General features: G+C 42.6%; 1 protein-coding gene across 7 annotated transcripts in view; it reads left to right on the top strand.

Moving 5' to 3' along the window:
• The window catches only part of PIP5K1B (phosphatidylinositol-4-phosphate 5-kinase type 1 beta), a 353,976-nt gene that overhangs the window by 180,004 nt on the left and 146,564 nt on the right, over window positions 1-27,408 (top strand). For all 7 annotated transcript variants that reach the window (XR_005456606.1, XR_005456604.1, XR_005456605.1 and 4 more), the window contains one exon: window positions 19,447-19,515. Coding sequence is in view for 2 of the 7 variants with exons in the window: in XM_038769761.1 (XP_038625689.1) it covers window positions 19,447-19,515 (69 nt within the window). In the remaining 5 variants the exon portion in view is untranslated. The remainder of the gene's footprint in view (window positions 1-19,446; window positions 19,516-27,408) is intronic.

Below are 27,408 nucleotides of genomic sequence, written 5' to 3'. Positions count from 1 at the left end.
CCATTGTTTTTCTCTTTCCCCATTTTTGCTGCCTGCCTTTTTTTGCATTTTTCTGGCACCCCCACTAGTGGAGGGTTAGTTTGTTATTTGCTATTTGCTCTAGTTCAAGGTTTGGGGTGAAAAGCATTGGCTAAAATGGAAATTTTTGCATTATCTATGAATTAAATTTATCCATGCTTAACCTCTTCCCCAGTGAATTCCCCAATAACCCAGATAATTGAGCTTGCTGTTAGTTAAGAACAATTATCCAGTTAACCACATACTGGTTAGTTTAAGCAAAGGGGGAGGTTTGGCTTCCTTGAATCTTTCTGCTCCAGTTTAAATTAGAAGTATGAAAATATCACAAAATCATGACCTATATTTTGTCATGACCTGTACATTCATTCATTCAATTGTATTTATTGAGCACTTACTGTGTGCAGAGCACTGTACTAAGCGCTTGGGAAGTACAAGTCGGCAACATATAGAGACGGTCCCTACCCAACAGCAGACTCACAGTCTAGTGTATATGAAACTCTACATTTTCTAAGAAAAAGGAAGTTATGATATTCCTTTGCTGTCATCTGACAAGCTGAAACAACTCTTCGGACAGATAAGTAGGATTGCAGTATTCATTTTAGAGATGGGTAAACTGAGGTGACATTGTTGCTAGGGTCACCGGTGGGAATACACTCTAATGCTGTCATCCTTGAAAGACTCTGAGAGGCATTCCCTAGCAACAATCAAGTCTTCTCAGCTTCCCATCTACAAAATGGAAATTGCTAACCAACAGGTAGTGGTGGCTGAATCATTTGATATGTAAAGTTTTATCAAAGGCATAAACTCCAATCATATCCACTGCTATCAGTTGACAATTTGATAATGATGATGAACATGGCTTCTCCCAAAATAATGGATGAGCCTCTGTCCTCAGAGAAGCTGCTGGAAGGAATTGATTATCGTGCCAGTAGTCTGCATGGTGCCACTCACGTGCTTTTTTTTCCCGTTAGTCATTTTTCTGCGGCTAGGGTCATGGAGTACAGCAAGCAAGTAATAATAATAATGATGATGATGGTATTTGTTAAGGGCTTACTCTGGGCTAGGCACTGTACTAAGCACTGGGTGGAGACAGGCCAATCAGGTTGGACACAGTCCCTGTCCCACGTGGGGCTCACAGTCTCAACCCCCATTTTACAGATGAGGGAACTGAGGGCAGGAGAAGTGAAGTGACTTGCCCAAGGTCACACAGCAGACAAGTGATGGAGCCAGGATTAGAACCCATGACCTTCTGACTCCCAGGCCCATGCTCTAGCCACTATGCCATGCTGCTTCTAGATAGGTGGGTAGGGGTGCCTTCTTGCCTTCTCCACCAGTCTCAACTCACTTGCCCCCCATCCTTTTGTCACTCTTTTTCCACGAATCCCTTAGGCCAGATCACCTCCACACCCACTTCCTCCACTCCTGTGTGGCTGAATACAGCTGGCAGGAAACCAGGCAGCGGTCCAACTTCTGCCATTACCGATTCAGCTCTGTTTACCTGTCAACAACTTTATTATTATTCTCTCATTGATGCCCAGGCCCACAACCCCGACTAACGTTTCCAAACCTTGAACTCTCTCCTGAAGCTCCCAGCCCCCTGTCCCCCACCCCCACCTGTAGCCCCGTGGAAAGAACATGGCTGTGGGAGTCAGAGGGCCCAGCTCTTCTACTTGCCTGCTGGGTGATCTTGGGCAAGTCACTTAACTTCTTTGTGCCTGACTTTCCTCATCTATAAAATGGGGATTCAATACCTGTTCTTCCTCCCCCGTACACTGTGAGCCTCATTTGGGTCAGGAACGGTATCTGATAATAATAATAATGATGGCATTTATTAAGCACTTACTATGTGCAAAGCACTGTTCTAAGCTCTGGGGAGGTTACAGGGTGATCAGGTTGTCCCATGGGGGGCTCACAATCTTCATCTCCATTTTACAGATGAGGTAACTGAGGCACAGAGAAGTTAAGTGAGTTTTCCAAAGTCACACAGCTGACAATTGGCGGAGCCGGGATTTGAACCCTTGACCTCTGACTCTAAAGCCTGTGCTCTTTCCACTGAGCCATACTGCTTCTCAATAATCTGATGTGATTATTTTGTATCTGCCTCAGCAGTTAATAGAGTGCTTGGCACATAGTAAGTGCTTAACGAATGTTATTATCATTATTGGCAGGAAATGCATAAGTTCTTTGTGTTGTTCTTTTCTCAGTTAGTACCATACATGCAACAAGTCTTAAGAATAGTAATTATAGTTATTAAGCACTTACATTATGCTAAACACTGGGGTAGATAAAATATAATCAGATAGGACACAGTCCCCGTTCCACATGGGGCTTGTAATCTAAGCGGTAGTTCATTCAGTTGTTTTTATTGAGCGCTTACTGTGTGCAGAGCACTGTAGTAGTAGTGAGAGCTGATTTCTAACCCCGGTTTTACAGATGAGACACCAAAGCCCAGAAAGCTAAGGTGCCTTGTCCAAGTTCACACAACAGGCCAGTGACAGATATGGGATAAGAACTCTGATCAATCAGTCATATTTATTGAGCATTTACTGCTTGCAGGGAATTATACTATGTTCTTGGGAGAGTATAAACAACAATATAACGGACACATTCCGTGCCCACAAGTTTACAGTCTAGGGGGAGACTTGACTTCCAAAGTGTTGAGCTCTTTCCACTAGGCTATACTGCTTCCACTGGTCAATCAATCAAGCAGCATACCTTAGTAGAAAAAGCACGGTCCTGGGAGTCGGAGGGCCTGGGTTCTAATACTGGCTCTACCACATGTCTGTTGCATGACCTTGGGAAAGCCATTTAACTTTCTGTTCCTCAGTTACCTGAACTTTAAATGGGAATTCAATTCTACTCCCTCCTATTTAGGCCGTGAGCCCCATGTGGGGCAAGGACTTTGTTCAACTTGATTAACTTGCATCCACCCCAGTGCTTAGAACAGGGCTTGGCACATAGTAAATGCTTAACAAGTACCATTAAAAAGAATCAATCTATCAGTAATAGTTATTGCACATTTACTTTGTATAGAGTGCTGAACTAAGCATTTATACTGTCACCACTGTTGTGATTTGGGGTTGGGGGGGTTTCAACATTTGATGACTATACTTAACGATATATGTGTTAATCATTTTTATAGATTGTGAAACCCCTGAGGGACAGGGACCATGTCTAATTCCCATTGGTAAATTCTTCCCCAGCACTTAATATAGTACTCTGCATACAGTAAATGCTTTAATGAATTCTATTATTACTCCTAATACTTACATTTGGATCTGTACCCTTTAAGCACTTGATATTCACCTCACTCTCAGCCCCACAGCACTTACAAACACATCTATAATTTATTTTAATATCTGTCTCACCTTCTAGGCTATAAGCTTGTTGTGGGCAGGAAACATGACTACCAGCTCTATTGTGTTGTATTCTCCCAAGGGCTTAGTACAGTGCTGTGCACACAGTAAGCACTTAATAAGTATCATCGATTGATATTACTGCTATTCATATTATCTTGGGTATGTATCGCTCTTCATACTACCAAAATGTTTACAACCATTTTATGACTTGTTTTTCTCAGCAGTGAGCTAAGCTTTGCAGATAGGTTTGAAAAATATCTTCATGTTCCCTCTAATTTGTTACTGGCCATGGTTAACCTAAATGACTCCCATCCCGTCTAAATGACTCCCATCACCTCTCTGTGTTACTCATTTCTCCATGAAATGAAATGCATTCAGAACTCTGACATATAGTCTCACGAAAAGCTAATGGGAGAAGCAATGTCACTCGTTGACTTTCTGTTAGTATATTGTCTAATTTCATCTCTACTTGGGTCTAATATCTAAAAAAATCTCTACTTGGATATACCTCCGATACCTCAAACTTAGCATGTCCGCAACAGAACTCATCTTCTCACCCAAACCCTGTCCTCCCTATGACTTTCCCAACACTTTTGGCCGTCCCTCATCCTCCTTGTCTCTCAAGCTTGTAACCTTGGCATTATCCTCAACTTATCTGTCTCATTCAACTCACATATTCTGTCTGTCCCCAAATCCTGTTGATTCTGCCTTCTTGGCATTGCTAAAATCTGTCTTTTTCTCTCCATCCAAACTGCTACTGCTGCATCAGCCACCTTGCTGACCTCCCTGCCTCCTGTCTGTTCCCCACTACAGTCCATACTTCATTCTGTTGCCTGGATCATTCTTCTTAAAAAACATTCAGTCCATGTCTCCCCAATCCCCAAGAACCTCTGGTGGTTACCCATCCATCTCCACATCAAACAGAAACTCCTTACTCTCTGCTATAAAACACGCAATCAGCTCACCACCTCCTACCTTACCTCACTGAATTCCTACTTCAACCCAGCCCACACACTTTGTTACTCTATCACCAACCTATTCACTGTAAATTGATCCCATCTAGCTCACCACTAACCCCTTGCCCCTATCCTCTCTCTGACCTGGGACTTCCTCCCTCTCCATATCCTAAAGATTACCACTATCTTTACTGCAGCAGCCCTACTAAAATCACACCTCCAAGAAGCCTTCCATTACTAACCTACTCGCTCTCACTTTTGTGTTGTCTATGCATTTGAATCTGTACCTTTTAATTACTTGATACTAATCCCACCCTCAGACCCACAGCATTTATGTACATATATGCAATTTATTTAAAGGCCTGTCTCCCTCTCTAGACTATAAATTCTTTGTGGGCAGGAAACACGTCTACCAACTCTGTTAGATTGTACTCTCCCAAGTGCTTAGTACAGTGCTCTGCACACACTAAGCACTCAGTAAAAACCACTGATCAATTTCATTTAGTTCATGATCTTAAGGTTGTTTCCACAACTGAATCTGCCCATTTTTTACAGGCTTACAGGCACTGAAAAGTTAAATAAATGCCATATGGACAGAGCTGAGATTATAACTCAATCTTGTGACTCCCAGTTATTACTAAATCTACTAGCCCACTCTGTTTTATACACCAAAGCCCTAAAAACAAATACTGTAGTAAATTCAATTAACCTGTTTCCCTCAAGTACTTACTCTTGAAAATGAAGAATAAAAACCAAATAAGAAAATGCCAAAAAGAAAAGAATGATACAGGTGATTAAATTAAAAGTCAAATATTAGGCTAGACTAAGATTGAAGTCTAGGCCCACATGCAATGTCCTGGAGAGAAACCGAAGAGTGGAAATGTTAATTCAGCTTTGCACTTAGTCTGCTAGTGTCAGGTTGGTTCAAGAGGAATTTAGATAAATTAATGGATGAAAAGTCCATAATAAGTCATTAAAGTGAAATTTGGGGATGTAGAGGGGAAGGTTAGGGATATTAGATGGTGCATCCGAAACCATTAAAATGGATGTCAAAGCAGGCAACCAATCATAATATTCCTCCAAGCATCCTGTTGTCCCCGTTGAGGACAGAAGATTGGGGTGGATGGGGCGTGGCATTTCTTAGGGCCTTCATCCAGTTCTTTTTCCCCTGGGGAAAAAGAGATCTATGGGTATTTCACTCTTGGGTCTGGATCAAGCTGAGGAAGAAGCGGGGAGAGAATGCTTTAATAATTTGATTCCTGAGACCAAAGTTGGGGCCTATGAACTGCTGTTTAGTGATCATAGGAACAAGATGGTACTACTCTCCTTTTGCTCATCTCAGTGTTTGTTGTACTATGGCCAGAGCCAGAATAATAATAACAGTAATAATAATGATGGTGGTATTTGTTAAGCACTTACTATGTGCCAGACACTGTACTAAGCACTGGGGTAGGTACAAGGTGATTGCATTGGACACAGTCCGTGTCCCTCATGGGGCTCACAGTCTTAATCCCCATTTTACGGATGAGGTAACTGAGGCTTGAAGTGACATACCCAAGGTCACACAGCAGACAAGTGGCGAAGCCAGCATTAGAACCCAGGTCTTTGTAATTCCCAGGCCCGTGTTGTGTCCAGTAGGCCACACTGCTTCATGGACCATGGACAAACAGTGGCAACCATAAGATCTCTACAGTTTGCCTTTTCCACACCCTGCTAGAGCTGTTTTTTATAGGAAGAGGCTGTAAGGGAGTGGTGGGTAGGAGAGTTTGCTGAGAGGCCTTCCCAGACTGAGCCCCTTCCTTCCTCTCCCCCTCGTCCCCCTCTCCATCCCCCCCATCTTACCTCCTTCCCTTCCCCACAGCACCTGTATATATGTATATATGTTTGTACATATTTATTACTCTATTTATTTATTTTACTTGTACATATCTATTCTATTTATTTTATTTTGTTAGTATGTTTGGTTTTGTTCTCTGTCTCCCCCTTTTAGACTGTGAGCCCAATGTTGGGTAGGGACTGTCTCTATATGTTGCCAATTTGTACTTCCCAAGCACTTAGTACAGTGCTCTGCACATAGTAAGCGCTCAATAAATACGATTGATGATGATGATGATGATGACTAGGCAGATGCAATAGGCCCCTGAAGGCATTTGACCCTGGGCAAATATTGAATTTGCTTCATAGATAAAGTAGATTTGTGCCTGACAGCCTTTTTTGTTGACTGTTGACTTGGCTCCCATGATCTTATTATCCACCTTAAAAAAAAAAAACCTCAAAAAGTTTTTGTATGGCTATTCATCTATTTTCAAATGCTTCCCCTCTAGACCATAAGCTCGTTGTGGGCAGGGAAAGTTCCGGCCAATTCTGTGGAATTGTACTTTCCTAAGTGCTTAGTATAGTGCTCTGCACATAGTAAGCGCTCAGTAAATACCATTGATTGATTGTTTAACCAGGTTTGCTACATTACTACTGACAAATACCCAGCGTATTTTCACTATAATGGAAGGAGTACAAAATGGAATTAAGTGAAATAGAAATTTAGCACCATGAGCAAAGTATTCCACATTTATGGCCTTTCTCCCATTAGAGAGCAGGAACATACCTTGGATTTGGGGAGTTACCGTATTTACTAGCAAAACTGCCCCCCTCTTTTTGCATAATTTTTGCAACTTCAGAATAGGGGATAGGCTATATTAAGCTGGGGAATTAAATTTAGCAGTAAGGAGAGAAGGGAGCAACAGGAGAAGGAAAAGGAGGGAAGAAGGGAGAGAGGGCACTTAAGACTCCATCACTTATTTCTATTGCACTTACCCTAGTGCTGCACATACTAGGCACTCAGTGATTTATGTAAACGCCCCTCCCCTGCCCCAACACACACACACACACACACACACACACACACACACACACACACACACACACACACACACACACACACACACACACACACACACACACACACACACACACACACACACACACACACACACACCCCCCCCCCCCCCCCCCCCCCCCCCCCCCTTTGTATTCCAGGGTACCCAACTCCCAGACATTGCTTTACATTAATAGTTCCAAGGAGAGTGGGGTTTAACAAATGTACTTGCGTTTATGACTATGTAACCCTAATTTTAACCTTTAAAAAAATGTAAAAACTTTCTACACAGCACTTCTTAAAGACTGCAACCATTAATATGGGAAGCAGTGTGGCTTAGCGGAAAAGCGTGAGCTTGGGTGTCAGAGGACATGGGTTCTAATCCTGACTCCTCCACTTATCACTGTGTGACCTTAGGGAAGCCACTTAACGTCTCTGTGTCTCAGTTACCTCATCTGTAAAGTGGGAATTAAGACTGTGAGCCCCATGTGGGACAACCCGATTATCTTGAATCTACCCCAGTGCATAGAACAGTTCTTGGTACATGGTAAGCACTTAACAAATACCATGATTATTATTATTAATAAATAGAGGAAGCATTATGTTTCTGTTTGGCCACCTGCTTTTTCTTTGCAGTTGGAACAGAAGAAATGATAATGCAACAGTGATATTTTATGGAATAGGGGATAGGATATGGGTTCCCTTAGTTTGAATACAGCAGAATCCTAAGAACCATTTTCACATCGTACTTTCTGCAAATTGTTCTCGTCTCTCACACTGCCGATTTCTTGCTCATATCCTTTCTTCTGTCTGGAACTCTCTCCCCCTTCACACCCAGAGAACTGCCATTCTCCCCATCTTAAAAACCCTTCTGAAATCAATCATATTTATTGTGCGCAGAGCACTGTACTAAGCCCTTGGGGGAGTATGGTATAACACCGTTAGTAGACATGTTCCCAACCCACAAGGAGTTTACAGTCTAGAGGAAGCCACCTCTCTGGGAAACTTTCCATAATTAATCTCTCACCTTCCACCTTCTTCCCACTCCAACTGCTACATCCAATTCACCTAAATATTAGGTACTCACACCCTACCATAGCACTTATTTGCATATCTTATACTCTGTCGCTTCACCACGTGTCATTCATTTTAATGTCTGTCTCCCCCACTAGATTGTAAGTGAACATGTCTACTAAATCTAGTATGTGCTCCCAAATGCATAGGACAGTGCTTTGCACATTGTAAGAGCTCAATAAATACATGTGATTCCCATGTGGGACCTGTATTACATCTGATCTGATTGTATCTACAGTGCTTGACACATAGTAAGTGCTTAAAAATACCACAGTTATTGTTATTGATTGTAGTGAATGCTCTGTTTGAAAAGGTATATGAATAATGCTTTCAAACATTCCCTTTGTTTGCTGAGCCTTTTATTACCATCATTTATAGATCTTCCATTTTATTCACTTTTCAAGAACCATTGAAAGAGCAGATTAATGTGTATTTTGAGAAAAGTTCAGAGCCTTGGAATTTGTTTTGATTGGTTTCCATTTTCCATCCAAGTTCATAGTGAACAGGTGGCATTCATTTCTAAATGGAAACTGGTGAAAAAAAGCATGTGTTTGGAAGTGTATGTAAATATACTGCTTGCGTACATTTGTTTTATGTGAGTGTGTGAATATATAACATATGTTATGTTTCTATACTTGTGTGCATATTCTTTTAGTGATTCAGTGTGTATAAATATATAATATACAATTTAAAGATATATTCTGATGCATGTGTATATAGCACGTTTATACAATTTAGCCTGAGTTGCATTACTTGAACAGAGTTGTGTTGTACCTTCAGCCCAAGCATTTTTATCTTGGCATCATTCCCAGGGTTGCATCCAACTGGGATTTTTTTTTTATCCTGGATAAAATAACCCACACTCCTTTTAATAAGTGTTTCTATGTTCTGGATAGGTCTTCTCATGCTTTCTTCCTCCCCAACAAAATGGTGAACTAAGGCTATCACCCCCAAAATCAGTACAAATGCCCAACATGTCTTTCTTCATAGCTCTACAGTAGCTATTTCCTAGCAGGACTGAAATTTTGGTTTGGCTTCTCAGAGAAATATCAGGGTGTACTTTCCCTAGGGAAAGGTCAGGCTTTATCACTCCGGTTTCTGTTTGAGTGAGCAGTGAGTAGACTAACAGCTGTAAGTGCTCGTCCTTAGTAAGTGTTTCTTCTGCAGTTTCTGCCCTTTGAGATGTATGTACTATCTCTGATTTCAAAAGACTGTGAGCCCCATGTGGGACAACCTGATCACCTTGTATCCCCCCAACGCTTAGAACAGTGCTTTGCACATAGTAAGCACTTAACAAATGCCTTCATCATTATTATTATTATTTTTATAAAAGGCAGTGTCTGTGTTTCAGCAAGCTCTCATGGGGGTTAAGGAGGTGGTGGGGGGGAAATGGAATAGAGCAATAATGGGGGAGTAGCAAGAGTTGTGAATTCCACAGCACAACCTTTCCACCGACTCCTGTACAGTTGGATCAGTCAGTTGATCCTACCATGTCCCAGTTTCTCTCAGATGGCAAGACAGAGGTAATGGCATAAAAAGGCCTAGAGGCTTATAGGTGAAAGGCGAGATATGTATTAAATAGTCTCCTCCTGCAGAGAGGAGTAATCTGCTAATTTAATAAATATCCGTAACCACATATCTATTGATTTTCATGGTTAAGAACATTATAGCAAGTCTGACCCAACAATGCAAAATTGCACTTTTACCAAGCAAGGAATGCAAGAAGCAGCACTTTGGTAGTTTTTTCCATGCTTCTTCAATGTCCCTGATGTAAAATGTGAGAATAGCAATATTGCCTTTCAGAATAATGAACATTATTGTCCTATAAAAGTGTTTTTTATGATTTTGACAACATCTTGAATGACAAAAGGAACTCTTTTACTTTCAGACATTGTAGAAATCATGAGATAAAGGAATATTTTCATTGTACAGTCAATCAGTCAATTGTATTTATTGAGCACTTACTGTGTGCAGAGTACTATATTATGCACTTGGGAGAGTACAGGGTAACAGAGTTGGTAGTCACATTCCCTGCCCACAATGAATTTACAGTCTAGGCAGGAGAAAATGCAAGACTGCCCAGGAGGAGTGAGATAATCCAGTCTTTAATCCACAGTCTATTCTGTGGATTATCTATGCCAATTTTTCAGTAAATATTGCTTCAAATTACTGCATCTAATTGCTCTGTGTAGTTGTTTTATTAATCTATGCACTAAAATGATGAATGTGTGCCCAAAATGTTAAAAAAACTAGTGTTTTGAAACTATATATAATGCATATAATTTTTATTGAGTTGGGTGCCAGGGCAGATTTGTCCTGCATCCACACTTTATAATTATCTGTGGTGTTTGGTTTTCTAAGTACAGTGAGTCAGATGATGAGCTGGAAAATCAAGAGTTTGCTGTATTTTCAAAAACTAAGCCTTCAGCATGATACCATGATTTCAATTATCTATATGAATAATACTACAGGAATGAAATATTCTAAGAATATGCATTATTTTACAGTGAGCTATTCAGTTGTTTTAAAGAACGTAGAATAAAAAATAGTTTAAAAATTAGCCAAATATGTGCGAATGGACTTTCCATTAAAATGAGTGGTTTTCAAGTTGCAGATTAATATTATAGAAAGGTTTTTCTGCCTCAGTTAAACGTGAATGCACTGATATAATAACAAGAATAAATTATCAATCAAGCAGTAGTATTTATTGAGCATCTACTGTGTGCAGAGCAAAATACAGTACTAGGGAAAATACAGTAGAGTTAGTAGACCCAATCCCTTCCCTCGAGGAGCATATACTATAAGAAAAAAATCCTAAAAAAATGCATTACTGTAAAATGCCTTAGTGCAAGTTAATCACAGAAAAATGAAATGACAAATTTAGGTTTGGTGATTACGATGATTCGGGTCCAAAGGGTAGAATGGGAAAAAAATGAAATTAGATTCCAATTACTCCTTCCTGCTGAAAGCTCTCTGTTTTTTTCAAGTTGTCTGTGTTTTCATGACATGTTTCTTATTCATACAACCCAAGTCCCCTCAATGTGAACTGTACTTTTTCTGGGCTCTGGAAGTCATACAATATCTGCTCAGTAATTGGTAAATACTGATGGTGTTTTTTGACCAAATGTGCGAGTTAGAAACTGTTATTCTACAGTACAGTGGTGACTGAACTGCCTTTTCATTATGATGGGATTACCTGGAAGAATAGCCACTCAGAAAGACAGTGCAGGATAAAGAAACGAAGAGTGATAGTGTTTCTTAAAACAGGTCTATCAACTCTGTTATATTGTACTCTCCCATGTGTTTATGTTATGCACACACTAAGTGCTCAATAAATGTGATTAATTGATTGATTTATTGATTGTACCCAAGGCAGATAGCATATGAAACCAAGGACAGTTAAACCTTCACATCACTGAATACCTTTTGGTTCACTATTTGTAAGATGAACTCCTAAGTCTTTATCTAGACTCAAAGGTCTTTAACTCTATTCCAATATCAGAAAGTCTTAATGAACGTTAACATCTCTAATTGAGAGGCCAGACAGTGAGGATCCATATAGGGACCATCTCTATATGTTGCCAACTTGTACTTCCCAAGCGCTTAGTACAGTGCTCTGCACACAGTAAGCGCTCAATAAATACGATTAAATACGATTGAATAATGATGATTTTTTGTTGGGGGAGAGGGGTTGTTTTAATAGGAGCTTGGCAAATAAACTCAAATGCCTCAATGAATAAATTCCCTGGCCTTTTCAGTGCCAGATGATTTGCAGTTTAGTTCAAAAAGGTATGTGAACCTTACTCATATATTTTTGGTGAAATCTAGTAGTGTTGTCACAAAGGCTCCACCTATTTTTCTTGAGCCAGATTCTGCCTCAGGAGCAGGAGGAAAATGAGCTGTTCAAAATCCATGGGTCGGGGGGGATCTCTCTGTGGACCTAATTTGGGGTGAGAGAAGTAAGAGGAAGAGAATACCCTTCCTTATGCCCTCTCCACCCTACTTCACCACATCCTGCTGTAATTACAAGGATGCTAATTTATGCCTTTGTGCAAATGTGCTAAGGGACATGCCCCCCCATCTTCATTTTTTTAATTTAATGGTATTTGTTAAGTGCTTACTATGTGCCAGGCACTGTATTACATGCTGAGGTAGATACAAGCTAATCAGGTTGGACACAGTCCTTGTCCCACATGGGGCTCATAGTCTTAATCCCCATTTTAATAATGATAATAATAATTATGATATTTGTTAAACGCATACTATGTGCCAGCCACTGTTCTAAGCACTGGGGTAGGTACAAGATAATTGTATCTGTCCCACACAGGGCTCACAGTTTTAATCCCCATTTTACAAGTGAGAGAACTGAGGCACAGAGAAATTAAGTGACTTGCCCAAGGTCACACAGCAGACAAGTGGCAGAGCTGGAATTAGAACCCATGACCACCTGACTCCCAGGCCCATGTTCTATCTACTAGGCCAGGCTGCTTGATGTGGTAACTGTGGCCCAGAGAAGTGAAGTGATTTGCCCAAGGGCACCCAGCAGACAAGTGGGGGAGCTGGGATTAGAATCCAGGTCCTCTGACTCCCAGGCCTGTGCTCTATCCACTTGGCTATGCTGCTTCTCATTCTACTTCATTCTCCCTTGACACCACTTCAGCTTCCTGAGAGACAGGTGGGAGGAACTGGAGAATAGGCAACCACACAGAGAATGATTCTTGGAAAATAAGGGAGAGATAGAGGGAGATTATTTACATCTCCTTAGTACCGGTGGGTGTACAGTAGTGCCCAAGGGACCTCAGAAAGGAGAACAGGGCTTGTTGAGTTAGTAGCAAAGTTTTCATAGTTAAATGCCTATTTATTTCTCAGTTCTTGACATTTGACAGCATCAGTGCATGTCAGAAAAAAAACAGAAAAGTTCTTAAACTGTTAATGTGGCAAAAGGAGGAGAATCCAAGAAGAAAAGGACACTCAAATTATATCCTTTAAAAGCAAATGCACTCAAAGCATTAAAATTAAACCATCTACTTGTGTGCAGGGAACATGTCTACCAACTGTTTTATTCTACTCTCCCAAGTGCTTAGTACAGTGCTCTGCACACAGTAATCACTCAGTAATTACCATTGATTGATTGATGTGGTGGAACCAAACCATGAACCAGGGATCTTCCCAATGAAGGGAGATGTTTTCCTCATATTAGGATAGCTCCGTATATAAGTTATTTTTTCTGAGGGCCTCATTGTTCAAGAAAATGGTAACGAAGGACACCCAGTACTAGTGTTCTGATTTAGGTCAGGAGTTCAAATACCTGCGCTCAGCAGTAATAATAATAATAATGATGATGGTATTTGTTAAGCGCTTACTTTGTGCCAGGCACTGTACTAAGCGCTGGGGTGGATACAGGCAAATCTAGGTGGACACAGTCCCTGTCCCATGTGGGGCTCACAGTCTCAACCTCCATTTTACAGATGAATAATAGTAATGTTGTTATTTGTTAGGCGCTTACTATGTGCCGAGCACTGTTCTAAATGCTGGGGTAAATACACAGTAATCAGGTTGTCCCACATAGGGTTCACAGTCTTCATTCCCATTTTACAGATTCATTCATTCATTCAATCATATTTATTGAGCGCTTACTGTGTGCAGAGCACTGTACTAAGTGCTTGGGAAGTACAAGTTGGCAACATATTGAGACGGTCCCTACCCAACAGTGGACTCACAGTCTAGAAGGGGGAGACAGACAACAAAACAAAACATATTAACGAAATAAAATTAATAGAATAAATATGTACAAATAAAACAGAGTAATACGTACAAACATATATACATTCATTCAATCAATCGTATTTATTGAGCGCTTACTGCATGCAGAGCACTGTACTAAGCGCTTGGGAAGTACAAGTTGGCAACATATTGAGACGGTCCCTACCCAACAGTGGGCTCACAGTCTAGAAGGGGGAGACAGAGAACAAAACAAAACATATTAACAAAATAAAATAAATAGAATAAGTGCGTACAAATAAAATAAATCAATAGAGTAATAAATACATACAAACACTATACATATATACAGGTGCTGTGGCGAGGGTAAGGAGGTAGGGTGGGGGGAATGGGGAGGGGGAGGAGGGGGAGAGGAAGGAAGGGGCTCAGTCTGGGAATGCCTCCTGGAGGAGGTGAGCTCTCAGTAGGGCTTTGAAGGGAGAAGGGCTTTGAAGTGGTTGGCAAAACAGGTATTTTTTATATGGTATCTGTTAAGCACTTCTGTGCCAGGCACTGTACAAGCTAATCAGGTTGGCCACAGTCCATGTCCCACAAGGGGCTCATAGTCTTAATTTCCAGTTTCAGATCAATCAATCAATCAATCAATCAATTGTATTTATTGAGCGCTTACTGTGTGCAGAGCACTGTACTAAGCGCTTGGGAAGTACAAGTTGGCAACATATAGAGACAGTCCCTACCCAACAGTGGGCTCACAGTCTAAAAGGGGGAGACAGAGAACAAAACCAAACATACTAACAAAATAAAATAAATAGAATAGATATGTACAAGTAAAATAAATAGAGTAATAAATATGTACAAACATATATACATATATACAGGTGCTGTGGGGAAGGGAAGGAGGTAAGACGGGGGGATGGAGAGGAGGACGAGGGGGAGAGGAAGGAAGGGGCTCAGTCTGGGAAGGCCTCCTGGAGGAGGTGAGCTCTCAGTAGGTCCTTGAAGGGAGGAAGAGAGCTAGCCTGGCAGATGGGCAGAGGGAGGGCATTCCAGGCCAGGGGGATGACGTGGGCCGGGGGTCGATGGCGGGACAGGCGAGAACGAGGCACGGTGAGGAGATTAGCGGCAGAGGATCAGAGGGTGCGGGCTGGGCTGTAGAAGGAGAGAAGGGAGGTGAGGTAGGAGGGGGCAAGGTGATGAAGAGCCTTGAAGCCGAGGATGAGGAGTTTCTGCATGATGCGCAGATTGGTAGCCACTGGAGATTTTTGAGGAGTGGCGTAACATGCCCAGAGCGTTTCTGGACAAAGACAATCCAGGCAGCAGCATGAAGTATGGATTGAAGTGGGGAGAGACATGAGGATGGGAGATCAGAGAGAAGGCTGATGCAGTAGTCCAGACGGGATAGGATGAGAGCTTGAATGAGCAGGGTAGTGGTTTGGATGGAGAGGAAAGGGCGGATCTTGGCAATGTTGCGGGGCTGAGACTGGCAGGTTTTGGTGACGGCTTGGATGTGAGGGGTGAACGAGAGAGCGTAGTCGAGGATGACACCAAGGTTGCGGGCTTGTGAGACGGGAAGGATGGTAGTGCCGTCAACAGAGATGGGAATGTCAGGGAGAGGGCAGGGTTTGGGAGGGAAGACAAGGAGTTCAGTCTTGGACATGTTGAGTTTTAGGTGGTGGGCAGACATCCAGATGGAGATGTCCTGAAGGCAGGAGGAGATGCAAGCCTGGAGGGTGGGGGAGAGAGCAGGGGCAGAGATGTAGATTTGGGTGTCATCAGCATAGAGATGATAGTTGAAGCCGTGGGAGCGAATGAGGTCACCAAGGGAGTGCGTGTAGATCGAGAACAGAAGGGGACCAAGAACTGAACCTTGGGGAACCCCCACAGTAAAGGGTTGGGAGGGGGAGGAGGAGCCTGCAAAAGAGACTGAGAATGAACGACCGGAGAGATAAGAGGAGAACCAGGAGACGACGGAGTCTGTGAAGCCAAGGTTGGATAGCGTGTTGAGGAGAAGGGGGTGGTCCACAGTGTCGAAGGCAGCTGAGAGGTCGAGGAGGATTAGGATAGAGTATTAGCCATTGGATTTGGCAAGCAGAAGGTCATTGGTGACCTTTGAGAGGGCAGTTTCCATGGAATGTAGAGGACGGAAGCCAGACTGGAGGGGTTTGAGGAGAGAGTTGGTGTTGAGGAATTCGAGGCAGCGCGTGTAGACAACTCGTTCAAGGAGTTTGGAAAGGAATGGTAGGAGGGATATGGGGCGATAACTTGAAGGTTAGGTGGGGTCGAGAGGGTTTTTTTAGGATGGTAGGAGGGTTTTTTAGATGAGGAACAGAGAAGTGAAGTGACTTGCCCAAGACAAGTGGCTGAGCTGGGATTAGAACCCCAAGTCCTCTGACTCCCAAGTCCGTGCTCTATCCTCTAGGTCCCACTGCCAAGTTATTTTTTTGGACCACAAAACTGTAATCAGTGTTAGAGGACCATGCCAGAGGAAGGTGAGAATGGGAAAAGGTGGCAGAGAAGGGAAATGAATTCATCGAGTGCCTATTGAATGCAGCAGTTGGGACAGAAAAAGAGAAGTGTAGTCACCAGGGCGGTCTTACCTTCCTCTTCCTTATCGCCTCTTTCTCCTCCTCCCCTCGCTAGCCTTAATACTTCAACGACCCCCGTACTTACCCCACCCTTATTTTAGTGTAACAAAAATTGTGGGGAAAAAGTGGAAAGACTGTGCCAGTGAATATGGTAATTTGGGGTGGCAGCCAGGCTGGGGGCTCACTTGGCTCCCCCTCAAGGTAACTGAGGCACAGAGAAGTTAAGTGACTTGCCCAAAGTCACACAGCTGACAAACGGTGGAGCCGGGATCAGAACCCATGGCTTTCTGACTCCTAAGCCCATGTTCCATCCACTACACTATGTGTCTTACTGACACGTTACAGTCTGAGGGCTGATCGGCGGAGAGTGCAGTCTACTCCTAATCAGACATGCATCTTATCGTAGTCATCCTCCAAACTAGCCCTCATATAGGTCACTGCTGCTACTGCAGACAAATGATTGAGTGAAATGTTTGATCTCTAACCTGAAAATGACACATTCCTTCTTTCCCTCATCCATCATATCCCATCAGAACCTGCGGCACATGGATGGACTAGAGAGTGGTGCCATAGATATGTTGGGAGGCCTTTTGGTCTTCTCAAGATGATCAGGCAAAGTCTTTCATGAGCCTCAAGTTGAGTGTGCAGCTGTTTTCAAAGCTTAAAAAAACCTCACGAAAATACCACAGAGGCTAGATATAGAAAACAGGAAATCCTCATCCGTGATGCTTCATGGTATTGCACTAGGCATTTGAGAGGGGGTCAGTTAAGGTGACAGGAAACCTGGCCGATTTGTGGAGAGTAGGTGAGGGACCCAAAAGGGGTGGAACCAGAAAAAGGGGCAGGACTAAAGGGGGATTGACAAAGGAGTAGGAGCAGCAGGGCAAGGGAAGCACTCATCTGGTTCCTCCACTGCTTCCAGCGAGAGGAGACACAGTCCAGGATAGACCCATTCACCCACTTGTCACTTTTTCTGGGTTGTTGTGACCAAATGAACTGGCCCATTCTGTATTGTGTCCTCATTGGGGCTGCTGGGCTACTCTGGTGTCTGTGGCCACTGGCAGATTCTGAGAAGCAGCGTGGCTTAGTGGCTAGAGTATGGCCCTGGGAGTCAGAAGGACCTGAGTTTGAATCCTGACTCTGCCACTTGTCTGCTGTGTGACCTTGGGCAAGTCACTTCACTTCTCTGTGCCTCAGCTATCTCATCTGTAAAATGGAGATTAAAACTTTGAGCCCTGTGTGGGTCATGGTCTGTATCCAACCTCATTACTTTGTGTCTACCCCAGTGCTTAGAACCTTGTCAGTAAACGTTTAACAGATACAAAAAAAAAATCTGGGTTAGTAGAGCCTAGGCCCAGGACTTATTGGGAGGCTGCAAGTCCAGGAAAGACAGCTGTGGACCCAGGATGCCCTCTCGTCTCTTCTCTCTTCCCCTTCCAATCCTCTTCACCCCTAAGTAGGGAAGAGAGATGTGAACCAATGTGGGTATATATATCTCCTTCCCATTTGTGGCCCCACCGACCACCTGAGCTGTGTGTGCAACTCAGGTGATTATCTTTTTTCTTCCAGTTTTTAGGGCTACAAACTGTCCCACAGAACCTAAAATGGGAAGTGGGACAGACCTGAAAATTCTGGGGCCAGACACCAAAAATTGGAACCTGTGGTCACCTTAGAATTAATGCATGTGTTCTAAACCCACGAAGCAGATTTGGGCCCATTTAGCAAAGAAGGTAAAGGAGCTTAAAAAGATGTGGATAAACACACACAGAGACACACACACACACACCACACCACACCACACCACCCCCACCCCCCGTTGAGCATTTTGGTAGAATGCCAGAACTAATGAATAATTACATTAAATTATATTGGGAATAATGTAGGAAGAATCGTATATTGTCTTGAAGAGTTACTGTGTATTGAAGCAGCATGGCATAGTGGATAGAGCACGAGCCTGGAAGTCAGAAGGTCATGTGTTCTAACACTGGCTCCGCTGTCTGCTGTGTGACTTTGGGCAAGTCACTTTACTGCTCTGTGCTTCAGTTACCTCATCTGTACAGTGGGGATCAAGACTGCAAACCCCACGTGGGACAGGGACTGTGGCCAATCTGATTCACTTGCATCCACCTCAGCACTTGGAACAGTGTCTGTCACATAGTGAGTGCTCAACAAATGCCATAATTATTATTCTTATTACATTTTTCTAAACAAAGGAAGTGCTGAAGATCCCCTTACATTTTTTACTGGTGTTTGTTAAGAATTTACTATGTGCCAGGCACTGTACTAAGTGCTGAGATAGAAACAAATTAATCAAGTTGTACACAGTCCCTGTCCCACATCGGGCTCACGGTCTTAATCCCCATTTTACAGATGAGGTAACTGAGGCACAGAGAAGTTAAGTGACTTGCCTAAGACCACACAGAAGACAAGTGGCAGAGCAGGAATAAGAACCCAGGTCTTTGTGACTCCCAGGCCCATGGCTTATCCACTAAGCCAAGCTGCTTCTCTTACATAGTCACCCATTGTTCCTATATGAAACAAATGGGTTTTTAGAAAGGAAGATATAACAAATATATGTGACTCACACATCATCTTTCCTCCAAGTATGTTAAATAAAATAATATTCACAAAGGTATTCTGGTAACCAATTCTCCAATAGCACTCTATTGAGAAAAAATTTCAGTTATGTTTAAAAGAAGAAATGGCAATGTTCATCCATTTTTCAAATAATCAGTTTCTTTTTTTATTTTAAAATAAAATTAATCAAAATCCAGATTTTAACTAATAAGGTATAATAAACTGCTCTGATGATTTTTGTTTTCAAATACAAATGACTTTCATATTCATATTTTTCCTCTTAGATGTCGTCTTCTACTGAAAATGGAGATGCAACTGGTGGAAAACAAAGCGAGGAGAAAACATACAAAAAGGTAAATGTTCTTTCCTTTCCAGTGACCTTCTTCTGGCAAGAGAACACAGTTTTTTTGTCCAATTTAGTATGGAAGTGCTGCCTTGGAGCTCTTTCTCATCGAGAGTTTTGTAGGTCAGCTGTTAAAGTAAATGTTTCCTCCTTTGCATGAAAAAGATAGTGATTCAAGTGACCCTGCTGTTCCCAAATCAGAGTCGTCACACAGGGAATAGAGTCTTGCCTTCACTACCTTCAGAGTGTAAATGAAGCAGAAGATAAAGGCATTAAGTATTTCTGTGCAATTTCTTCCTTTGGGAAAAAAAGAAAGCCTTCTCTAGCACTATTGGCATAATCCCACCCCCATCCTTTCATCCCATGTGATAGACTGTTCTCTGAATCTAACAGTGTGCCTCACCTTTTCTCATACACTAATGTACCCCCCACCTCAGACACACACACATAGATACATGTATGAAATTCTTGACTCTTATTCATTCATTCATATTTATTGAGCACTTGCCATGTGTAGAGCACTGTACTAAGCCCTTGGTACAACACAGGAACAAACAGACACATTCCCTGCTCACAATGAGCTTACAGTCTACACTCTTAGCAACAAAGGTATCTGGGCATAAAGAAAGGTGGTAAGAGATACTGTCAGGGACTTCACATACCCAGTGCTTAGAACAGTGCTTTGCATATAGTAAGGGCTTAACAAATGCCATCATTATTATTATTATTATACTCATTCTTGGCCTGATTACAAATCATCCATACCTTTTAGATCTCTAAATACTTGTTTTCTAACCCTTTAGTATGTATGTGTAAGAGTCTGTAATTTTTATATGAAGTACTTTTGAAGATGCTTAATGTATGCATTGGTAGAAAAGGGGGAAGGTTATCTCCTGAATGAAGTTGTTATTTTATCCTGTTGGAGATGACCTTAAGATTCGGTAATCTTAGACAATAGTAGAAGCAGCATAGCCTAGTGGAAAGAGAATAGAACCGTGGGCAGGGAATGTGTCTGTTTGTTGTTGTATTTTACTCACCCAAGTGCTCAGTACAGTGCTTTGCACTCAGTAAGCACTCAGTGAATACGATTGAATGAGTGAACAAATCAGAAGACCCAGATTCTAGTCCCGGCTCCCCCGCCTTGCCTGTGGTGTTACCTCAGGCAAGTCACTTAAATCTCTCTGGGTCTCAGTTTCCTCATCTGTAAAATGGAAACGAGATCTCTGTTCTCCCTCCTTCTTCCACTGTGAGCCCCTGTAAAGCAGGGAATGTGTCCTATCTGATTATCTTGTATCTATCACAGTGCTTAGCACAGGATTCGACCCTTAATAAATTCCATCATTATTATAATAAAGGATAGTAAATTTAATAGAAAGATCAGCATACAACGTAGTCCTCCATTTTAGAGATATCTGAGCTTACTCCTCATCAAGCAGCATGGCTCAGTGGAAAGAGCACGGGCTTGGGAGTCAGAGGTCATGGGTTTGAATTCCAGTTCCGCCAGTTGTCAGCTGTGTGACTTTAGGCAAGTCACTTAACTTCTCTGTACCTCAGTTACCTCATCTGTAAAATGGGGATTAAGACTGTGAGCCCCACGTGGGACAACCTGATCACCTTATATCCTCCCCAGAGCTTAGAACAGTGCTTTGCACACAGTAAGAGCTTAACAAATGCCATCATTATTATTATTATCATCAAGACCCAGCTAGTCATTCCCATCATAACTCAATACAGCCCTATGTAAGGGTGTATCTCTATATGTTAGTTTTACTATGCCTTCCTTCTTACCCAGAAGTAAAGATTACTTCAAACATTAATGTATAAATAACATTCATCAGGGTGCCAAAATTACAATACATGACAGAGACTTCCAACTTTTTACATAATGCATCACTAAAGATACCTCAGGCGTGAATCTTATCTAACTTTTAATCTTCCCTAACATTTTTTCAATACATTTTAGTTTCTGGCTCATTAACAGTTCTGTATCAGGCTTGTGAGTGAGATGCTTTCTTGGATTATCACTGCTTCATTGAAGCTTCTTTGTCTTCTCCTTCTGGTCCCTCCATTTTGTCTAAAGAGAAGGATATCATTTTCTGGGAACAGTTCTGCTCTACTTTTCTGTGGGGGTTGTCTGAAGATCTCCTTAATTAAACTGAAACATCCCTCTGATCTGCCTGACCCAAACCAAAGGACTAGAGACTAATGTTGTCCAACTTTCTTAATGGTTTTGGGACCTGGGCCCACCACAGAATAATATGATGGCATTTGCTAAGCGCTTTCTATGTGTGAAGCACTGTTCTAAGCGCTGGGGGAGATACAAGGTGATCAGGTTGTCCCATGTGGGGCTCACAGTCTTAATCCCCATTTTATAGATGAGATAACTGAGGCTCAGAGATGTTAATTGACTTGATCAAGGTCACACAGCAGACATGTGGCGGAGCCGGGATTAGAACCTATGACCTCTGACTCCCAAGCCCATGCTCTTTCCACTGAGCCATGCTGCTTCCCACAGAAGTCACATCCAATTTCCTCAGTGCCAAACTTAACATCAGTTGGCAAGGCAAGATCAAAAATAACATGGTCCTGGAGTGAAGTCTCCCAGCTACATAGCTTATGTTTTCCTCAACCCAGCTTTGCTAGGTGGAATATGTGGAGAATGAATGACAAACAGGATTTCCAAATAGCTGCTGAATGGTGATCTGAAGTAGGATGGTTGAAGGCAGAGAGGGGACACAGGAGAACATTTATACTGCTGTGAATTGCAGCTTCAGACCATGAAGCATAGCAACTGAATGTTGAGAGACAATGTGGCAGACAGACCTATGTGGTGTATTTCATTTTAAAAAGGAGTGTTTATTTATGGGTGGGGAACAGAAAGGAGAGCATTTAGTAGAAGCTTCAAGAGGTTTACAGGACCAGTCCTGCAATTGGCAAGCCTATCTTTATGTGTCCCTGGTGAGGTTCGGACTGTAGGCCTTAGTGTGGCCTTGTCAGACACACTGACACCCATGGGTCAAATTCACCACAGCTGAGTCAGCAAGTTGGAAAGACAGCTATCGTCTGACAACCGAAGGCTAGATAGGGACTTAAACTATCCATATTTAACTTTGATAGACCTCTTCTTTACTCAGGGACAGTTTTAAGACAAAAACCCTCTAAAGGGAATATTCCATGTTTTCAGTTGGCAGGTTCGTTTTCAGGGATCACTCTCTTTTCCATATGCTGATCCACACCCATATCTAAAATCATATTTTAGTGTTTAGCAGTGACAGACAATGATGAATGAAAAAGAACATTAACTTTAAAATAGAGATTTGGATTCCAGGGATTGCTGATCTCAGCCTTTAAATTAAGGGACTATATTCTCATTTTAATTCTACTATCACAATCTTATGTAAGGAGTGTGTCTAAGTATCACATAGCTGACCTCAGCTTCACTGACACTGTCCTCTCCTGATTCTCCTCCTATCTCTCTGGCCTCTCCTTCTCAGGCTCTTTCGCAGGCTCCTTCTCTGCTTCCCACCCTCTAACTATGGAAGTCCCTCAAGACTGAGTTCTGGGTGCCCTCTTCTATTCTCCATCTACATATATGCCCTCAGAGAACTCATTCACGCCCACGGCTTCACCTACTATCTCTATCTACCACTCCAGTCTTGATCTCTCTCTTTCTCTGCAGGACATTTCTATCCGACACCTCAAACATGTCCAAAACAGAACTCTTCATCCTCCCACCCAAACCCTGTCCTCTTCTTGTCTTTGTCATAACTGTGGACAGCACCACCATTTTTCCTGTCTCACTAGCCTGTAACCTTGGCGTTCTCCTTGACTCATCTCTCTCATTAAATCCACACATTCAATCTGTCCCCAAATCCTGTCGGTTCTACCTTCACTACAACTCGAGAATCTGCCCATAACTCTCCCTACAAACTGCTACCACGCTGATCCAAGCAGTTAATTCTCTCCTTGACTACTGCATCAGCCTCCTTGCTAACCTCCCTGCCTCCTGTCTCTCCCCTCTAGTCCATACTTCACTCTGCTGCCCCAGTCATTTTTCTGAAGATCCGTTCAGTCCATATCTCCCCACTCCTCAAAAACCTTCAGTGGTTGCGTAGCTACCTCCTCATCAAAGACAAGCTCCTTTCCATCATTCATTTATTCATTCAATCGTATTTATTGAGTGCTTACTGTGTGCAGAGCATTGTACTGAGCACTTGGGAAGTACAAGTTGGCAATATATAGAGACGGTCCCTACCCAACAACGGGCTCACAGTCGACTTTAAGGCTCTCAATCATCTACCACCACCCAACCTGCAAACGTCACTCCTCCAACACCCACCTACTCTCTGTACCTCAGTCTCATATGTCTCACTGCCCGACCCCTTAACCACATTCTCCCTCGTGCCTGGAACTCCCTCCCCCTTCATATCTGACACTCCACCACTCTCCCCACCCTCGGAACTTTAGATTTAAGGCTTGGTAGTTGGTTTGATTCTTGATGACTGAATGTGTTGCTATTTAAAACATTAGTTGTGTGATTGTGGATTTATTATAGTAACTGAATAAGAACATAATTTCTGCAAGTCAAGTAACCTAGCAATTATGTCCAAGCCACTTATACTTTTTTTTTGGAACACAGACTGTCTTTGTGCTTTCATCCAGAAGCCACAATCAATAGGCCAGTCAGCACTGTCATTTTTAATGAAAATAAGATGAGGTTTGTTTACTTCGCCGACCCAGACATAATAAAGAATTAGACATTTACATTTTAGGTGGCTTGCATGAAAACATTCAGAAAATGAAAATCCCTTTTTTAGGGAATCAGAGTCTATGGGTATTTCTCCACCAAAGGTAGACAGTGAGTAGAGAAGGATAAATCTTTAATCTGTGTAATAGTAGTCGTATTTATCTAGCACCTACATGGTGCAATGCACTGTATTAGCTGCTTGGGAAATACAGAAGAAAGAAGTGACACCTTCCCTACCCACAGTGAGCTTGCACTCTAATGGAGGAAACACCCATAACTGTGCTGAGCACTGGAGTAGATGCAAGATAAGCAGATCAGAAAGTCACTTCCCCACATAGGGTTCACAATCTAAGAGGTAGAGAGAATAGCTATCTCATCTCCATTTTATAGGTGAGGAAACTGAGGCACAGAGGGGTTAAGGCAAGTCAGTTTCAGAGCCGGGTCTGTAACCCAGGTCCCCTGACTCCTAGTCCCATGTCCTACTCTACTAGGCCACGTTGCCTCCCTAATTAGGCGTTCAGTATTTTCCAATCCAAAATTTTTCCACAAGAATGCTGTCTGCTGAATGGTATCGCCACTGGATAGCAAGAGAATAGAAAGGAAGGGGTGTAACGGAAATAGGCTAGCCCAGCGGATTTTGATTTAGCCTGCTGAAGAGACTGACTAAATGAACAGAACTATTTAGAGAAAGATTATTCAGATATTTCCAATGTTTTATAGGTGTGTTCATCAAAAAGCACAGGAAAAAAAAAACCATGATCATTCAAAACACCATGCACCTCAGTCCCTTGGGTGAAACAGCATCTGGACTTCTATCTTGTTCCATTCATCCACATGGAAAGTAACAGTACTTTCCCTTTTCCTCTTCAGTGATGGAACAGACTATTAACGTGGACAGGAGAGATTTAGCCAGTTTCTCTGCTAATGAACAATTAAGTCAAAAGCAATTTATGTTTCACTGATATGTCTCCCCTACCCTGGGCAGTCAATTTCAAATCACCCTTCTTATCTTTTAAGCAACAATATGGGTGGGTACAGCTAATGAAATAAGCAAAAACAAAGGGCTTGATGGGATTATTTTCACCAAAGGCGCTACCCACAACACCTCTAATATCAGTCAGTTTTCTTTATTGTTTGGTTTTAAAGAACACCTTTCAGTCCCAAAGTTAGAAGATTTCTTTCCCAGGATTATCACAACCCTTCTCTCTAGCTAAACAAGTCTGAACTCTCCAGTTAGCACGGACATTATGTGGTGCCTCTAAACAACTCATTGTAAATTAGGTAGCACCATGTTTTAAATAAGATGGAAAAACTCAGTGTCCTTTGAGAGGGAGGGATGCTACCCAGGAGACTGCTTTTCTGTCAGATTGCCTCTGTCCAGTTGTGTCCAATCTCATTATTCTGTCTCTACCCAGTACTTGGCACATATTAAGTAAGTACTTAATACATTCCATAATTGTGATTGTTTAGACTGCTGGCATTAGTGTCAGGTAAGGCATCCAGCATTTTTCATTGGGTTTCCAAACTCCATCTGATCTAATGTTGTTGCTTCCCCGGGCACAACTTGGCTTTTGTTTTCCAGTCAAAGCAGAGTGCAAGTATGCACTGCAAGTATGCACTGCAAGCTGCACTGCACAGTTTGGCCACATTTCTATTCTGACTGGCAGCACTGTGTTTCTTCCAAGTCAGGAGACTCGTCCCCAGGAAAGACTGCCAGTCCTGAAGGGCCGTGGTTGTGGTGGAATCGAGGCCTGCACCGAGGCCTATTAGAGGATGACGTTTAAGTGGCTGCATTGGCAACCCAATAGGAGAAAGTTATTGAGTCCTTTGACTCTAAAAAGGGGTTTCAGCTGTCACCAGAGTAGTACAAATGTTGGTTCTGCAGCCAGTGAGGAAAGTGGTACTTGGACTTTCGATTCATCTGTGTCCCTGAAGTTGCGTTTTGAGACTTCAACTCAAGGATCTAAAGTTAACAATACTGTAGTCCTCAACTGAAGTGATTCTTGCCTGGGTGAGAACCCCCCCTGGTGCAGTACAGTGGTCAAAATCCAGGCCCCGTCACATGTCCAAAAAATGGTGTCTCTGTAATGTGTGGGGAGGGTGTCTGCCAACAAGGCTCCGATCTGGGTCCCCTGTGTTTCTCATTCTACATTCATTGGCTCAGGGAGTTCATCCTCTCCCGCGGCTGCAGCTACCACCCCTATGTGGAAAGACTTCCAAATCTACTTTGCTAACCCTGAACTGCAGCCTCTCATTTCCTATTAACCCTAGGACATCTCCCCAGGGATGTGCCATGGGCATCTAAAACTGTACTCCATTAGTCAATCAGTTGTGTTTATTGAGCACCACATGCATCAGTTATATTATTATATTGTACTCTCCCAAGTACAGTGCTTTGAACACAGTAATCTCTCAATAAATATGACTGAATGAATGCAGAGCACCGGACTAAGTGCTAGGGAGAGTAGACTGGTGGTAGAAGACACACCATCTTACCTTCACAACATCCTCTTCATCCAACCTGCCACCACATTCATCCAAGCACTTATCACATCCCACCTCGACTACTTCGTCAGCTGCCCCACTGACCCTCCACCTCTTGTCTCTCCCCATTCCCATCATTCATTCATTCAGTCATATTTATTGAGCACTTACTGTGTGCAGAGCACTGTACTAAGCGCTTGGGAAGTACAAGTCGGCAACATATAGAGACGGTCCCTACCCAACAACGGGCTCACAGTCTAGAAGGGGGAGATAGACAACAAAACATGTAGACAGGTGTCAAAATCATCAGAACAAATAGAATTAAAGCTATATGCACATTGTTAACAAAATAAATAGAATAGTAAATATGTACGAGTAAAATAGAGTAATAAATCTGTACAGATATATATACAAGTTCTATGGGGAGGGGAAGGAGGTAGGCCTGGGGGGATGGGGAGGAAGAGAGGAGAAAGGGGGCTCAGTCTGGGAAAGCCTCCTGGAGGAGGTGAGCTCTCAGTAGGGCTTTGAAGGGAGGAAGAGAGCTAGCTTGGCGGATGTGTGGAGGGAGGGCATTCCAGGTGAGAACGAGGTACAGTGAGGAGGTTAGTGGCAGAGGAGCGGAGGGTGCGGGCTGGGCTGTAGAAGGAGAGAAGGGAGGTGAGGTAGGAGGGG

Source organism: Tachyglossus aculeatus, chromosome X4 (assembly GCF_015852505.1).
Source record: "Tachyglossus aculeatus isolate mTacAcu1 chromosome X4, mTacAcu1.pri, whole genome shotgun sequence".
Lineage (NCBI taxonomy): Eukaryota > Metazoa > Chordata > Mammalia > Monotremata > Tachyglossidae > Tachyglossus > Tachyglossus aculeatus.
This window is presented reverse-complemented; position numbering and strand designations above follow the sequence as displayed.